Here is an 18,501-nt window from a genome sequence, read left to right on the forward strand (position 1 = left end):
CCCAGGCACCCCAAATAGTAGCTGCTTTAAAATACGGCATCTGCTACAAGGCTCTGGCCAAAGCACACATCTGGCTAAGTTCTCTGACACACAACCTCTTCACACCCAGGAAAAGGCGTCCCGACCACGCTAAGAGCCGACGTGGACTCGGCATCTCCCACGTGCAGGAACCCGGGCTGTACTTCAGGTCTACTATTAGCTCATTTAGTCTTTGCGAGGTAGGTACTGCTCCGGAAGTTATTTTAATGCCCGTTGCAGGGGAAAAAACCGAAGCACAGAAAGGTTAACCGACTCGCCCGAGGTCACAGCGCGAAGGAGCGGACGCTCACAGCGGGCGGGCCTCCGCCAGCCACCGAGTCCCCGTCCACTAAGGGCGCAAGCCGCGGCGTTCTCCACCCGCACCTCTGCCGCGCAACGCTCCCCAGTGTCCTCCTGCCTCGGAGCCCCCCTCTAAACCGCCCCTGCAGCCGAGAGGGGGCCCGCGTCCTCCACCCTAGCTTACAAATGAAGAGCAACACACGGAAGCGACTTCCTCAAAGCCACGGTGCCAGGAAGCGGCCCAACTTCTCCGAGGGGCCAAGTGCAAGCCAGCACCCCCTTCGGCCACACCGGTCGCTCCAACATGAGGCAGACGCACACTCTGCACCCCAGGAGCACCCCCACGGACCTCGCGAAGGACCGCGACGGACAGAAGAAACGCAAACAGCTCGGCCATTCAGGCTGCGGAGGCAGAGTCCCCTCCCTCTTGGGGACACAGAAAGTCCACTGCAGTCCGACAGCACGGCACGTTCAAAGGCTTCCGTACGGGCGGTCACCCGGGCGGTCCCGTGGCCCGCATCACCCATCTGAGTGCTCTGAGCGACAGGAGGCGTTACCGGGAAACTTCTTCAGGACAAAAATCGATAAACGTGCAAACCTTTTTAAAAGTCAGGGCTTATGCACACACGACATCAAGTCTAGAGCCAACAAAGTTGTCCCGAGTACCCCAAATTCAGCATGACCATCAGCGGGGAGAACAAAAGGTCACTTAAAACACAGGCCACTGAGGTGTAGGCGCACGGTTCCCTCCCGAAAGAGCAGTCCTCACTGGTGGCTTTGGGCCCGGATGCAGCGAACTCCCACCCTGGCACCACTGAGCTGGCAAGAGCTCTCCTGAGGACAGACCTGGGGGGTCAGTCCACACGTGGGCTTGGCATTTAACCTAAGGGACAAGTGACCAGACCAACGGGTCAACAGCACAGACTCTTCTTTTCAAAGTTCAGTTCCCATCATGCTTTTTCCACCCCCAAGACCACAATGAGGAAAACCCACATTATAAACTAAGGAGCCAATGTCTCCACAGGTACCGTCATCCTTCTTGGACGGGGGCTGTCAACCTTTTTTGAAGCTGGGTCAGTCTGCAAACTACTGTCAGATGTTCATTGTTAAAAAGTAATGTGAATCAGGTTTTGAGAATTTCCGGTTTCACTTGGCTGTGACAAAGTCATGCTTTGCTATTCTGTCAGGACAGGAAGGGAGAGAACTGTGTCCTAGACCACACTCAGATTTCCAGCAGCTCACAGGCTCCAGGAGCAAAAACTGCCTCGCCCTTGAGACGGCACTTTCTCAGCTGTGAACGGCCCCCATCATCCTCCACCATGGAGACCGATGAGGCTGAACCAGAATGATCTGTAAAGAGCCCCCAGTGCTCAGGAGACGACAGCAATCAGAAGACACTGCTCATCTCAGAGAAGCTGGCCTTTTAGTTCAAGCTACGGTGGATCACATGTACACAACGGACAGACGGGTCCAGAGAATCTGAGAACGCCTTTCCACCCACAAACAGCCTCAGAGAGACCTGCTGTTCCCTTTCCTTCTTGTCCCCAATCCTGGAAACAGGGCAAGTGAGAAGTAAGAGCCAAGAGACCCGCATGTGGATTCTAGGCCTGCGCTAGGGCAAGACTGACCTTTCCACCTCCCCGCCCCCACCGCTCAGGTGGCGTCACAAGGTCCCAGGAAGGAAAGAAAGACAGCCGCGCCGGTGCCTACTCCCTACCAGGCACCGCAGAAGGCACGCTTTCATTACTTCTCCCATTCGGTCCTCGCGACAACCCACCCAAGAAGCCCGTGCTTCCCCCCAGACAAGGGCTGAGAAAGGCTGACTGGTCTCCCTCAGACCCCACGGCCGGCATGCCAACACTGGCCTCGCTTCCAGAGTCAGATTCCACACCCGGCTGCTCAAAGCACTTCCACAGACCGAAGGCGCCCCCCCCCCCCCCCCCCACCGCCCAACCCAAGAGGTGATCCAGCAGGTCAACGGCGTGGTCGTGGTAATCCCAAGACGTTCGTCCCCGTGCCGGTGCGGGGATGCTGAGATCCACAGGGCCGGCCGGCCCAAAAGCAGAGCAGAAGCAGCACGGGGCGGGGTCTCCGTGTCAGGTGTCCTGCACACCGGCAGGGTTTTTTAAAGGCCATTTTCACTTATTAATATCCTGGACGAAGCCATAACCATCACTAATTTTACTAAACCTCGACCCCTGACGACACATCCGAACACTCGGCGCAATGAAATGCGAATGCGCGCGCGGCACCCGCTGTCCCAGGAAAGCGGCCGTACAACTGTCTGGGTCGTGAGCAGAGCTAGGACTTTCTCACGGAACACCACTTTCTCGAAAGAACAATCGACAGAAAAACCACGGCCACGCAGACCTGGCTGGACGGCAGACATCGTCTCGAAAACGAAGCGTGCCTGTCCCTTCAAGGAAAACGACTTTCAATAGCTGGTGCCAACGAGAAAATCCAAGCTTTGTACCAAAAATGAGGCTCTTGGAAAGCTGGTATCTGCCATCAAGAGCTCAGTTTCCCTAACACTTCAAGACTTTTCTGATGAGATCAGCAACTTTTTGATGCTGTGTCATGAAGTATGTCAGCATTTGGAAGATCTGCATGACTCTGCTAATATTCGGTATTCAAAAGCCCATTCCAAGTGCAAGGAGAGACCAACACATTTTAGTGAAGCAAAGTTCAAGTAGCTCACTGACATGGCTTCAGATTCCACACTATACCAAACTTGAAGAAAAGTGCCCCTTGTCAAGTTTTGGTGTAGTATTAAAAGCACAATGTCCAGAATTATCTGGACAGGCTGCTGAAGATACTCTTCCCTTCCTGAACCACACGTGTGTAAAGTGGTTTCTCTTCACATACATTCACCAGAACAACACACTGTAACACACTAACTGCAAAAGCAGATGGGAGAGTTCAGCCCGCCCTCTACCGAGCCAGACATGAAGGAGAGTTACAAAACATGCCAGATAATGCCAGGCTTTTCACTAAATTTTTGAAGTTATTTTTCATTGAAAATGTCACTGTTAGCATGTAAGTGACTTACTAATGTTATTAAATGAATGAGTATGCTTAAAATGTCTCACTTCAATGTATAATATGATAAATACTGATACAACCCACAAATGAAAAAGTTCATTGGGTCTTCAGTTCCTAGGAGTATAAAAGAGTCTTGAGACCAAAAGGCCGAGTGCCATTATTCCTAACAAGCTGCCTCACGTGCCCCTCCAGCAGGAAAATGATCTGGCTAAATCATTCAAGTGAGGCACCGGCAGCTTTGTGTCGTGCCTCTTGGGAGAAAGTGCGGTTTAAAAGAGAGAAGCAACCCGGGTGCCTGGCTGGCTCAGCGGGCGGAGCGTGCGAGTCCCGATCTCCAGGTTGTGAGTTCGAGCCCCAGGCTGGGTGTAGAGATTACTTAAAAGTAAATACATACAAGAGAAAGTCACTTCACACAAACCGAGCCGTGAGCTCCAGCACGTACCCAGGCCTTGGGTGAAGACAGGAGCGCCCACGCGAGCACACCCACCACGGGAAGGGGTCCGGGGCCCCCCCGTGCTCCGCTAACCAAACCTCCTCGCGGCTGCTCGCTCCACCTCTGCGGAAGGGTGCGGAGATCCCCTGCCACCCTCAGACGTCACAGACGTCCCCAGCACAACCGCAGGCCTAGAGAACATCCTACCTCCCAGGCTGCCACGGTGTGGTCTGAAAGAAGCACTACAAGGTATCCCTGACGTTCGGACCCGAGTTCAACACGAACGTGACAACAAACGCAGCGGGGACGGGCGGTGAGCAAATCACCCCGAAAGAGCACAGGGAGACAGCCGCAGGTGGCAGGCCAGATGACCCCTCCGAAGGGTGGGACTCGTGAAATGGAAACACACGTGCCCCACGCACTAGCGAGGCCGGCGAGCTGGAAGCGCGACACCGTGAGTGAAAACCACGACCTGCTGGCGGGCCTCCAGGAGACTCAGGGTCCAAGTGGCGCTCAGCCCCTCCCCCCCGGCAACGGTCCCCCTTCCACCTGCCACCGACCAGCTCTCCTTTCCTCGTGGGTTCGCAATCAGCAGCTGGAGAGGACAGCAAGTGTCCACCCAGACCTCGAGAAGCTTCGTGAACCCTCGCTGTGCCCAGAACCCACAGCCTGTCCACCACTGCCCCCAACTCACGCCAGAAAGTTTGTATTTCTCAGCTACCACCATGTCCTGCCCGGTTCAATTTGCTGTTCCCTATTAGCTGGAACTTTATGAGAACATGACAGAATAAATGTTGTTAATCGTTTGTTCTTTCAGCTCCATACATGCAAATGGTGACAGAAATTATGTACTTTTTTCCGTGACAGGCTATAAAAGAGCTTCCCATTAACTTAATTTATTTCACTTGAATATCGGAGACACTGATGATAAAACCCTCTTAAACGAACCATCTATCCTACTTTTAAAATGTATGTGCTGATACTACATTAAAAAGAAGCCGGTTACCAGGAGACCGCTCACCATTCACCAACATTAACGCTTTATGAAACAATGTCGGCTGTGTCACAGATGGCAAAAGCGGGGTCCTGCTGGGAAAGGGCCTTCGGGGGTCATAAAAGAGAGGGTCAGTAAGATCAGACTTTCTTCAGAAGAGAAGAAATGCAGAATATATGCCACTTACCACACACACCCCTCAGAGAAGTGACGAGCTGACTGAGCACAGGACAAAAGCTTCCCGGGAGAAGCCAGGCAAGTTACACATTCACTTTCGTCTGCATCACGGTGCGAACAGAGCAAGCGAATGAAAGTCTTGCAAGCACCACGGCACATGCTTTATTATTTTTTAATCTCAGAATCTTTTCTTTTTTCTTTTTTTCTTTTTAGTTTAGAGAGAGAAGAGTGCAAGCGGGGAAGAGGGGCAGAGAGGGACAGAAAGAGAGAAAGAGAGAGAGAGAGAGGATGAATGAATCCCAAGCAGGCTCCGTCCTCACTGCCATCATGACCCGACCTGAAACCAAGAGTCAGATGCTCAACCGCCTAAGCCACCCAGGCACCCCTGATCTCATCATCTTACCATCAAGATGTCTCTCTCCTCATTTATGTGACCAAATCTCAGCTCAGGCCTCCACGGACATCTAGATTTCTCCACCTAAGAGATCTTCTCCCTTCCTCCCAGTTTCTCTTCCAAATCAAGTCACCCTGCACAGCCCCTATAACCCTACAAATGTAATCTCCCCCCTACACACCCTACTCACCCTCACCATATTCCTCAGACCAAAACCCTCCTACAGAACAACCCTCTCTCCCAAGTAAGAGACAATCAGTTCAACTCCTCCCGGTCTCCTCAGATTTCCTGGTCTGAACCCACAACACGGATGCACGTGTGTTGGCCATGTGCCCACACCCACACAGGGTGCTCTGTCATGACCCAAGCCTCTTCTTATCACGTTGGCCGCACCTGGCATGTCTCTCTGGGTCTTCCTGCCCTACTCACACCTCAATACACCAACCTGCCAGGGCTGAACCCACTAATCTGACTTGGCAATGAGGGCGTCTCAAGGTTCAGCATACATCAGAATCACCTGGAGTTCTTGTTACAACACAGGTGGCAGGACCCCACCTCCAGAGCTTCTGATTCAACAGACTTGGGGTGGGGCCGTGAACGTGTGTTTCCAACATGGTACTGATTCTGCCGGCCCAGGGACCACACCCCGAGAACGCAAGTTCGATACATCGCCTAACACTGGGGCTGCCACCAGAATGCTATCTCACACCCTCATTCTTATTTGGGAACCTTATCCTACCAGTGGACATTGTTGACGTGAAGATGCCTAAGCTCCTTCCCACGCGTCTGCCCCTCTACCCAATCAGACCGGGAGCAGGACTCCCTGTTCTGGTGTCTCACGCTCCGGGTGTGCACCTTCTTCCCTTCCAACATTCAAAGCACACCTGAATCACGTTCCCTCTAGAAACCTCATTGGGGCAGCACGAAGAGAGAAAGCCCTTTTCAACCCTCAACCGTCTGGCTTCCCTTCTCTTCTACCTCCCGGAGCCAGTCATCCTCGTACCCATGGGTTAGGACATAGTTTCCAATCTCCCCATCGCGTCTCCTTCTCCCTCTCTCCCTCCTTTTGTATCACCTGTACACAAACAAGGCTATTCTCTCCCAAACCGCATTTGTGGCGTAGTAAAGTGGTCACCGCTCTGCTTTTCTAAGCTAATCAGAAACAAGTCAGAGCTCACGATCAGCTTAAGAGACTTAAGCACCCTTATCATGAGTCAATGTATCCTTCTGTTAGGATTCTCAAAGCGTTGAAACCATAACTGCTTTCTGGGACTCTGCCTATCCACAGATAGGATGGAACTACTGATGGAACTAGGAATCTAGCAGACAAATAATTTTATCTATTTATAAATAAGTTAACACTGAATTGTCTCTGTGTTCTCTATAGGATTTTCCAACTCAGCACAGCGCATCTTAGATAACAAACTCCCATTGTCTCGTTAATTTATTTGTGCAGAGACTAGTACAAATGTACCTCGGCGTCACTAGAAGATGAGATGTGCCAGATGCAGGCACTGGCCAAAACACAGGGCTCATTCACTCTTTTTTACAAATATCCTTTAAAATACACATGGTTTTACAAACTCCAACATGCTTTCCTGTCTCCTATAATACTTCACGACGGAATACAACATAGCCTTTTCGTGATTACTCTGGGGATTACGAACACCCATCATACACAATCTGAGAAAGACCTAGAAGCTATGGCTCCTGAGATGGATTAAGTGAAATATGGAGAACGGTCTGCCCTGAAGCTTAAGTAATCCCAGATCCTGGCTGTGGTTTCCAATCCTCTCCCCCACTTGCTCTTTGTGGTATTCCTGTCCAGCCCTTCACTGTGGCCACTTCCCAAAGCCCTCTGACCTCATTCCAGCCTGTGATGCGCTGAACACAAGGACAAGGCTAACGGCGAGTTTAAAGTAAGAGTAAACAAGAGAGTCCAGTCGAGGCGCTCAGGGGTATAAATATCCAAGAAACTATCATGAGTAAAAAGAACGTTACTTTTGGCTGCTCGTTAATTTTTTGCTCCTCAGTGACTCTGCAGAAAGCTGAAGCTGCCTTCCACGAAGTGAGGCAGACTCAGTGTCCCTGACAGGTCCTCTTGATCCTGCTCTTTGAAAATGTAAAGAATAAATAAATCGTGTCATACTCCTAAAAAGAGAAACACAGGATTCTTCTTAAGAAACTTCCATATTACAGTAAACTTTGAAAAACAAATCTTAAAAAACATAATTAGGCTGAATTCTTGTTTATTTCCTTTTGTAAAACACCAGAATCTCTCATCTGGTGAAAAAGATTAAAGACATCTTTTAAGTATAAATGTGAGCTGTTCTTATCTGAGAGCAATAAACTTGGTTCATGAAAACCATTTATAAAAGAGTTCGCTTATCAGAGACTTCCAAAGCAAGTGATCAAACGAAGAAGAATGCTGCTGTTAAGATGCCCAAAGCCCCCAAATTTAGCTCCTACTATCAGCACTTGACAGATGAATGGCTGACTTCTCTCTCTAAGGGCAGTGCACTTATATGCTGGTGCTAATCACCTAAAAGCCGCAGCCCAAGGTTGACTGGTCCAGGGCAAGCAAGCAGCTCCGTGAAACTGAGTCAGCAAAACCTTAAAAGGATTAATTATCAATGGCGATACTACCCAATTACATTAATTGACCAATGTTTCCATCCAAGAAGAGTTGCTGATATTCATTCTCTCTCCTTAGGATTTTACTGGAAGAACTTTATGCTTTAAAATGTGATTGAAATAAGTGCTGAAAAGGGCTATATGTCAGGAGTGAATACTGCTCCTTAATTCTTTGAATTTTAATTTAAAATACAGATGCAGACACTAAATTTCTGTTTGTCTTTAATCCATTTTCAATTCCCAGGGTACACTTAGTAAAGTGTATCTGTACCTAAATATTGGTATCTTTAATGACTCTTTCCAACGCCTCCCCCCCCCCCACAGGTATTTTGCATTTCTAATTTGCTTGGTACAAAGGCAACCAATGTGCATAATTGAACTGCAAATGGAAGCATGCTCGCTACTTTAGTGGAATTAGAATTCAGTGAAGGTTATAAAAATATTAAACTTAATATCATATTACAGGAAGCATAAGTATTTTTGATGGGCCCATAATTTTACCACTTCACCTGCTGTATCCGCTGGCAAACATGGTTTGGAATATTAATGGAAAACTCCCTCATTATTAAACTGCAGTATTAAAAAAAAAATTCACAACCACTAACAGCTTACCACAAAGACATTTTCAGAAATTATCTCCCTTAAAAATATTTTCCCACCAGACAGTTCAGAAAATAGATTTAATTTTGTAAAGCTAGAACAAATGGGGAGACCCCCCCCACTGCTTCAAACAATTCATTAATTCAAAAAGTTCTATTTTCCTTGCATTTAAAATCTCAGGGGGGGGGAAAATCCAATCTCCTCTTCTGCAATCTCCATTTAAGTGTAGCTATTTTGCTGAGGTCCAGATTTGAATAATTCAAAACCATCTCTAGTAGATGGTGTGTATCGAGGAGCAAGGGCCAAAACCACGGCACTCGGGGCCAATTCACGCCAACAGAAAGCTCTCCGCACCCCTCGCCTGCCACACTGCCTCGTCCGGCAGGCACAGATCCCAGAACGGGCCTCGAGAAGAATGGGCTGAGACGAGCATCTACAGAAAGGACAAAGAAAAGGACTCCCACCCTAGACCCAGGTGACCAGACCACAGATCATCCCTTTGAGAAATCCACACATTTGTTATGTGTGTTTCCAACACATTCCAAAACATTTGTTATGCCTGTTTCCAACCATTACTTTCCCACCTAGGTTTATAAAACAGAACTGTTATTTTTTCAGGACTCAATAAGTAATTTGCCATCTTCTGAAGACAATAACGTGATAGGTCAGAGTGTGGAGTTCTGACGCACAGTGTAAGCTCCCTTGAGTATCCAGCCTACCTGAAAGCTGAGAAGAGCTTCACAGGGTGTGTTGGGAAGACATCTGACAACTACAAAGTCTCGCCTTCTCCCCCGATACAACCCTGATTTGTGTGCCTTCAAAACCTCGCTCCCTCTGGCCAGCTACCTGGGTGGACATCCTCCTCCTCCTCCTCTTTCCTTCCCGCCCCACTCTCTCAAAGAATGATTTATAACCTTCCCTAAGAGCGCATCCCAAGAGTTTTCAGAAACGGGAGAGAAATCTTGCACTAGGCATGCCCTCTCCAGGCATGCTGTGACACTCCGTGTGGTACACGGGGCAATACTGGTAGTAATGTTTGAAGCTGATGTGACGACCACCTTTCTACAGACTATATCTGAGATTTCACTAGAAGACAAATGCGTACCATAGAAAGAAAAAAAACACGTCTCTCTTCTGAAAATTAGAAAAACTCCATTAATTAATAAAACGTATGGAATGAATTTATTTCTAAAAAGGTATCATTCAAATAGGTACAATCCCCCTTCAACAAAAACCAGCCAGTTTTCATCAAAACTAGGGGGAAGATAATGCCATCACACTCTCGCACCATGCACTCAGCTAACACAGCCCTGGGAAACACTCTGTGCGATAGATACTAGTCCTTCCGTTTTACCAATGAGAAAATTACCAACTAGAGACAGGAGTGGAGCAGCCAAAGATCAGCCAACAGGCTAAACAGCACCGCCACGCTTTCTGCTCAGGTTCCCAGCTCCCAAACCTAGTGAGCTTTGAGGAGAGCGGGTGGCACCAAGCCCGGCCACGTGCACACCTGGGGAAAAGGGAAGGCGGGCCTTTGGACACTCTGCACTGCCTGTCCGCAGGTGTCTTTCTGGTCCTGAGGATGGTTCCTCTCCCAAAGGAACCCAGAAACTCTAGGTACTCACTGAGGTGTCATCATATAGCTGCATTTTAAGAGGACCCTGGAGGAGCCCAGGGCTTTTCACCTCAAGATACGAAGGTGCGATAGATGACACAATGGCTCCTCAACACACAAAACTGCAGCGGATGGCCCAAGCCTCCTTTGCCAACTGGAGACGCCGACCCAGAGATGCGATGACATCTGCTTTCACCCACGGGTACCTAGAGCACTGAATAAACACACACCGAACAAAAACAAGGGAGCCCTTTCTCATGTGCGGACATCATCTTGATTCATCTAGGAGTAAGGCCTGCAGACACATGGGTATTTCAGGACTCAGTAACATCCCCCCAGATACATTCCTTGTTGAGAACCCATGATGATGCTGTGGAGGCAGCGTCACTGAATCAGGACCATCACAGAAGCGTCACTGAATCAGGAGCGAGGCTGGTTTCGAACACCAACTGTGCCACTAATCACCCACGTGACGCTAGATAATCACACCCACTCTCTGTACCTTACCTTCTTGTCTGCAAGAGAAAGCCCACGACCACAGAATCTTGGGTTTTCCTTAAGCAGGTAATTATAAATCAAAACAAATGCCCAGGGTTATCACTCTAAAAAACATTCCTGTGATGGGGGAAGGAGGACTCTTTCTGAAATACACACACACACACACACACACACACACACACACACACACACACTTATATTTAATATTGGAAAGCACACCTACGCTGTACAACCACCCGTTGAGGCTATTTTATTGAGAAACCATGTTGCTGCCCCCTTATTTACTGTGAAAATTGGTAATTCTCATCTACTGACAACCTGGCTCAAATCTGATATGGGCAAAGAAATGAAGAGGAAAAAAGTCAGTCAATAAAAAGGAATAAAAGATTTCAGCTACCCTGGATTTCAACAGACCAACTGAAACCATATGGATCCAAGGGGTACAGAAATGCCAACATCTCAGACCCCTTCCTTTCCCCAGCGTGCTCAAGTCCAGTCTGGGCTGCAGAGCCAGACAGAATGATCCACACATTGGCTCTGTCCCTTGCTAGCTTCATGAGCCTACAGCCACTGGTCTCTTTCTCAGTACAAGGCAGGTAATGATGCATTCCTCACAGGGCAGACAACAGAAACTATGTGAGATAACGTGTGTGCTGGCCCAGCACAAAGGAGACCCTCGATAAAACCTGGCTCTCACCCTCCTGACTTCCTGGATAACAACCCAATTCGAGAGTCCAGATCAGGTCTTGCAGCCTCAGAGAGAAGCACACAGGGAGATAGCTGGCGTTGGAGCACCATAATGAGAAAGACCAAAGGACGTGGGGAATAAGAGTTTGCAGAAATGATCAGATAATGAAACACCTTATATCTTTCCAAAGAGGCGAACTGTTTTCTTTTAGGTATCAAATGAATAGCCAAATGCATCACAATCAAAATCTGTTGTGGAAAAAGCCAGTCAGGTACCCATTTCAAATGAGCAGCAGCCTCTAATGATGCAGAAGCCTCTGTGACACAAAGTCTCCTGAAACGTACAGGATAACCACCCCCCGCCAGCCCCGCCACAAAGACAGAAGGCATGCAGGATCCAGAAGTTCTGATGCGCTCACTGCAAGTTTATTCCATTTCTAAAAGACATTTATACTCAAATCCATCGCTCCCATCTCCTTAATTCTCAATCCGGGCACTTTACCAGCATCTTTTCAGAAGTTGGACTTTGGAAAAGATATGCATCCTCAGACAGGAAAAGAAACACCCATCAGACGCGTACAAAACTTACGCCCTTGAATATATTCCAGTCTCCTCGGCTCTCATCTCCCCGAGCTTTTCACAATCAGTAAAGTGCAGTTACCAATCATCGGGAATGACATGAGCCTAATGTCAGAAACCATTCAGCCTAAATAAGAAAATAACTCCATTTAGCGTTCTCCCACAAAGTAAAATTAAGTTTGTTGAGCCCTTTTTTATTTATTGCCAAAGGGCAGATTGAATTGCAAGGGAGTGGAAACCAAACTCATACTGAAGTCAAGTCCGAAGTTACCACTTTAATTCTGCTCTAACCACTGAGGCGCAGAAGGCTGTAAGCATTAAAGCAAAGAGGCATTAATTATGGAAAAACCAACAGCTGAGTGGGACCCACTAAGCTTTTCAATCAGAGGGTGGACAGTTGAGGGAGACGGCTATCACCTGGTTTTGCTAGACCAAGGGCAAACTTTTAAGAACTCCCGCTGGCTTTAGGGGGACTTTTAGGCCACCCTATTGGCCTCCGGCCTCAGGACTTACCAGATACATTAATCGAGGCCCCTGCATCGATGATCCCACTGTTGGGTCTCACACAGTACCTACGTGGTGCCGTGGTCTTCACTTTAAAACACACATTTCGGTCTGTTGGGTTGCCAAGCTTCAGGTTGGTGGTGACGACATCGGTGAAGGGACCTGTGGAATGAGACAGAGCCACATTGGAGATCTTGTGAGGGAAGTTCAGAAGACTGACCGATTTATGCTCCGGGCTGGGAAGGGCTATGGAATGGGCCAAGGGAAGATTCAAGATCCCAAACCAGCTCACCCTCTTGGATGGGAGAAAGGAACCGAGGTCAACGCACCAGCAGTAGCATCTAAAATCCAGCACGTTCTCACCACGCCACCAGGCAACCTAGGGAAGCGTGCTACCATCCAGGCTCTCCTTGAAATCACACAACGCTACGGTCACTGCAGCTTTACAGACGAGAAAATGGAGGCTCAGGAACGCGCATTTCCCGTCTAAGTGTTCGTGCTAGTTAGCGGTAAGTGGTCAGAATCTGAACGAGGCAGCCTGAATCCAAGGCCGGTTCTTAACCAACCTGTGTTAAATACTGATTTCCACGATAGTAAGATGAACTCTAATGAGGAGAATGTGAAGGACCAGACTGGAGTCCAAAATGATTATCAAGGGCAGAGCGTGCCAAGGGTAGCAGATGTAGGAAAGACTGTGAGGTGTTAATGGTCCATAAACACAGAACCCCCTAACAATATGGTGTTGCTGCCAGGAAAGGTAACGGCGTCTTAGGCTACAGCAAGTTCAGGGTCCTGCCAGGCAGCCCACACCTAAAACGTCACGTTCAGTTTATAACTACTTGGGCTACTGGGAAGATTGAAACAAAGCTCAGTGCCCTGAGGATATTCTTTATTATTATTATTTATTCATTTTCTACTTTATTAGATTTTTTAATTAAAAAAGTAAAACATGCTTCTTAAAACAAGACAAACAATAAAAGATGTATAAAGAGGAAGTTAATAAGCTTTCCCTTGTCCCCCGAGGTAACTAATACGGGAGATCTTTTCACATCATCTATGCTGATACAAACAGGACATACACACATGCACAGAGAGGGGAACTACCAAAGGGGATCTTACCATTCACATGACTCTGAAGCCTGTTTTTTTCCCATTTACCACTCACCACTCCACCATAGACACTTGACCACTAGGTTTACTAAGGAGTCTAGTGGGAGGGTTGACTCCGAGACCTCTTCGGTCCTTTCCAACCCTTTTTTAAATTGCCACCTTTTCGCCATGTAAATCAAGGGTATCTTTGTGTTTCTTCCAAGCAAGCTCTTGACTCCCATCTCTGTGTCTGCAAAGAAGTTAGGCGATGGGGTGGAAAGGTCTGTGTGCTCCTATGCTCGAAAACCAAGAAATACATAATGTTGGTCCATCTGTTCCCTACGGAGACCCAACCAAGGCCTTCTGTGCCTTTAAAAATTCTCAGTGAGACTCTGAGCTCCTGAAGATTCAGGATGATACCTTACCAGTTTTCTCAATTCCAGAATACAGAATATGTTCTGCATTTCCAGGCACTGTGCCTGGCATCTAGTAAACGTCTCAGGGTCGTTATCTAGACAGACAGACAGAGAGACAGGCAGGCAGGCAAGCAAGCATATCCACCAAGGAGAAAACTACCTGGTGGATAAGCACTAGCAAAATTAAAATCTTAGGCTGCTTTCTCTCCTTCAGAAGTGCTCAGGGTATAAAAAATCAATTCCATAGGGGCTTAACTTAAATATAAATTAAGAAATCAATAATGATGGAAAGGAAGAAAGAAAAAGGGACTCAATTCCAAAATCAAATAAACTACAGCCAGTTCTGCTATAAAGCTTATTTTGAAAACGTGAATTTGTTCCAATGTGATTGATGTGCATATTAGGGAGACAATCTGAGCATAAAACAAATTTCACATTTGCTTAGGCATGATTTTGTCTGCAAGAAATGCTATGTGAACACAGAAAACTGCAGCCAGCTGAACCAAGCTGCCTAGAAATACATAAAATACACCCCTACTTACACCTCGACCCCCTAGCAGCTACCTCAGTTCACCTGGGGGCTAGCAGCCACACCCACCCGAACCTGGTGTTACACCTGCCGTCCTTCCTCCACCCAACGAACAGCGACTCACGAACACCACGTCTTCCCACGGCTGCTTCCAGAGGCAAACTCCACGTCTTTTTCGAGGTGAAGTGCCATGTTTACTGAAGTATTAATGTGTTTCCCACCCATTTAATGTGTGAAAAACCATGTTACTTCACTTATTAGGTTCCGATCCGTGTGTGTGTGTGACCCACAAAGTTTTTGAATGCTGTGCACTTAACCTCACTTCCCTCTTGTGACCCGTGTCGTTTTTATCGTGCTACTTTATATAGTACGGTGATTTTTAGGAATGCATATGTTGCACTACAGCAGAATCAACTACACTCCTGGATCATCTACTGTCTGTAGTTACTTATACTAGAAGTTACGCTCATTCCATGGGCAATGACACACCTTCAAGAATGAAAGGCCTCAAGAGAATTCTTCCATTTGATTACCTTTCCAATAAGCCATGTCTTTGGCCCTCTGGAAGTCAAGCATTTTGGCCCTCTGGAAGTCAAGCACCAGCTGTAGCCAGGTGTGGGCAAAAACACCTTCGCCAGTGCAACTCCCCTCCTGACCCCCATCACAAACGACCCTCTCACTACGCCCCAGTCATCTCCTTACTGAAAACTAAAAGCTTACCCAAGAGGGCAGGTACCCTGTGGCCTAAGATTTTCAGCCACAGTGAGAGGGAGCCACATGCTGACAACGCTCCATCCTTGCACCAAGTTTTTGGCATCAAGGGAGAAACAGGAAACCTGGTGCTGAGACAGTGTTTGGGGGATTATGGAGGCAGCAGCTCTCTGTGGCTCCACCCCCCACAAAGCGCACAATCTGACTCATGATGAAGACGGAGAAAGTCTTATCCCTCATAAATAGGCCTCTCTGCTTGCCCCAGAGGGAGATCACTGCAGCAATGATAAAAGGAAAAAAGAAAAGCTAATAAACGCCACTCTGCTTTTCTGGGGTCTAAGAAAGCAACTAAATACACACACACACACACACACACACACACCCCTACATGGGCATAATCACCACATATGCACATTCCCTGGCCTTTACCAGGACTGCCAATCACAAAACCTCCACATGAGCACGGCTCCCGCCCCGACGCTGCCGCTGGGGCAAAGGAGGAGAGAACAGACAAGACACAGGTCAACACAGAGACACACCCGAAAAGGGGTGAGCTTTCAAATATAAAGCCTGGGGCCGGGAGCGGGGAGGCAGCGACAATTTGAAGGTGATTTATAAAACTATCAGGCCTTCACATCTTCTGGACAGAAGCTTAAAGTTATTAGTTCCAATAAAATTCTGTCTCAAGAACATGGGAGCATCTTCACGGCAGAATGCCAAGAATTCATAACGGGCCACAATCTCATCCAAAAAAAGAGAGACTTTCCTAAGGTGGTCTGAAGTATACTGAGCAGAACACAGGGCTGCCGGCAAAATTTCGCTGTGATGAAACTAAGAATATTTACTCTTTCCACCTCAGTTTGTAGCGTCTCTTCCTAGGTGCCCTACCTCATGAAGTTGGGGGTGGGGGAGGGAGCACCAAAATTTAAGTATTTGTTTATCCCTTACACTGACCTTTTCTTCTAGGTGTCCCACAAAATAAACCAGATTTAACTGCAAACACTAAATGATTTTTGGAAATTCCCCCAGTTTATTAAATGTTTCAACCCATATGAATCACATAAAAGGTAGTCTTATTAAAAGACAAATCCTATTTATAGTAATAAGCAGGATAAAATAAATAACCCAGATTTCTCTCTCAACACTCAATCTTGGGCCTTTAGGTGTTTGGGATTTCTTGGGCTTACATAGGTTTTTATCTGTAGAAATCTACAGGGAACTATGCCAAAAATACATGCGAGTGAACAACATCGTTAAAACAGCGAAGTCTCACGAGTAAAAATCCAGACATTTTGTAAAACCACGCCAGCCCTCCTCTCCCCACCCTGGGCAATGTACTCTAAGAATTTTATTGAAAATAAATTATATTCAATTTGAGTAATTATAGGAAATAAACCATGTTAGTGATCTCCTTTTCCCCTGTATTAATGAATTAGAATATACAAAAACCTCAATAAAAATGATGTAAGGGCTTATGAGCATCATTCAGATTTTTCCTAGTCACTTTCATTTCATAAAACTGCCATTTCCATTAAAGCATTATGTAAAAACTGGGATTTTACTGTCCCAACATGCACATTTATCACCAAACGAATTTAAACACTGCTTATAAAGTACAGAGTCAAGCTTACAAATGAAACCTCCTTCCAAAGTTAGACTTTTTTCTTACAAAAAATGAAAAAATGATTTGGTATCTCTAGGGCCACAGCAAATACTTTTAATCATTTTTCTTTCCGGTTTTCTATTCTTTATTTCAAATAATGTTTATATAAAACTAGGAACTAAGGATCTGAAATGTGAGATGAAGGTCAAATAAATAAAGCAATAAGAATTTGGGAGAAAACAGGAATGATCTTTAACATTTTTTCCCTTTTTAACAATCTGAATAATAATCTTAACATCCTGACACGTTCTCAATGGTGTTTAGATGAAGCTGGCACAGTGTAAACGATTTCATCCACCAAGGCGTGACTTACAGTCATTCCCAAGTGTACATTCTCAGACAGTAAGGAGATCTGGAACTCACCTGTCTTAGAATGCAAATACAACAAAGACTACATTGCGAGCAGAAGTATGCATGGCATCGAAAGTGAAAGGAGAAACAGTTCATTTTTCAGTCTTAGAAAAATGGAGCCTTGGAATTATAAAGCGCTTGTTTAAAGGTCAAGGAAAGGAGGTCACAATCCAGCAAACTTCTCAACAGTAAGAAGTCAGGTTCCAAGTACTGAAAATTTCATCGGGCACCTGGGTGGCTCAGACGGTTAAGCATCCAACTCTTGGTTTCGGCTCAGGTCATGATCTCAGGGTTCATGGGTTCGAGTCCAGCTTGGGACTCTCTTTCTCCCTCTCTCTGCCCCTCCCCTGCTCGCTCTCTCTGTCTCTCTCTCTCTCTCTCAGAAATAAACTTCAAACAAGTTTTTTTTAATTTGGAAATCTCATCAAAAATGTCTGGATAAACTTATCAAGCGGGAAACACAGGAGCATTTTGTAGAAAAAGTATTCCATTAAATCTTTAAACCTTTTACCAATCTATGTACAGTACAAGAATTTGCACCTCTTTCCTGTAATCGTTCGTTTGTTTATTCAGAGACCCAGAGAAAAAACGACCAATAAAACTCTTCCTTTCAGGAAATGCAAATACCATTTTTATAAAAGATAACTTGAGAGTTCAGGTCCCAACAACCGTATAAGGTAAGAGTGAAAGCTCCAAGTGAACTCAAAACTCCATCTGGGCCTTACTTATCTGTGTAACCTCCAGCACATCTTATCACCCCATCTGTAAAGAGCAACATGGAATTTTTTAAGGGGTAAATGTATCATTTCATTTTTACTTGGCAATTCAACTAGAACACATATAGATAGATGGATAGATCAATCTACAGATACAGACATTGCAAGAAACTGTAAGAAGACAACACAGAAGAAAATCTAGATGGCCTTGGGTCTGACGGTGACTTTTCAGACACCAGAAGCACAGCCCATGGGAGAAATCACTGATGAGCCGGGCTTCACGAAAAGGAAAAATACCTGCTTTGCAACAGGCAGTGTCGAGACAGTAAGAAGACGAGCAAGCCACAGACCAGGAGGAAACACGTGCAGAAGACACACTTCATCCAAACATACAAAGAACTCTGGGAATTCAGCAAGAAAACGAACAACACGAGAAATGGGCCGAAGATCTGAACAGATACCACACCAAAGATCTACAGATGGAAAGACAAACAAATGGAAAAAACATACAAATAAAAACATGTTCTACATGTCATTAAGGAACAGCAAAT

At 46.5% G+C, this 18,501-nt stretch overlaps 1 protein-coding gene and 1 long non-coding RNA gene across 3 annotated transcripts in view; both read right to left on the reverse strand.

Moving 5' to 3' along the window:
• The window catches only part of VAPB (VAMP associated protein B and C), a 52,681-nt gene that overhangs the window by 11,257 nt on the left and 22,923 nt on the right, over window positions 1-18,501 (reverse strand). For both annotated transcript variants that reach the window (XM_027046733.2, XM_053199780.1), the window contains exon 2: window positions 12,485-12,637. In XM_027046733.2, coding sequence (XP_026902534.1) covers window positions 12,485-12,637 — 153 coding nt within the window. The remainder of the gene's footprint in view (window positions 1-12,484; window positions 12,638-18,501) is intronic.
• On the reverse strand, window positions 1,292-10,584 carry LOC128311081 (uncharacterized). Its single transcript, XR_008289020.1, has 2 exons — window positions 2,273-10,584; window positions 1,292-2,213 (listed from the first exon to the last, which is right to left on the reverse strand). It is a non-coding gene; the product is annotated as an uncharacterized LOC128311081 (long non-coding RNA).

This window comes from Acinonyx jubatus, chromosome A3 (genome assembly GCF_027475565.1).
Source record: "Acinonyx jubatus isolate Ajub_Pintada_27869175 chromosome A3, VMU_Ajub_asm_v1.0, whole genome shotgun sequence".
NCBI classification, from domain to species: domain Eukaryota; kingdom Metazoa; phylum Chordata; class Mammalia; order Carnivora; family Felidae; genus Acinonyx; species Acinonyx jubatus.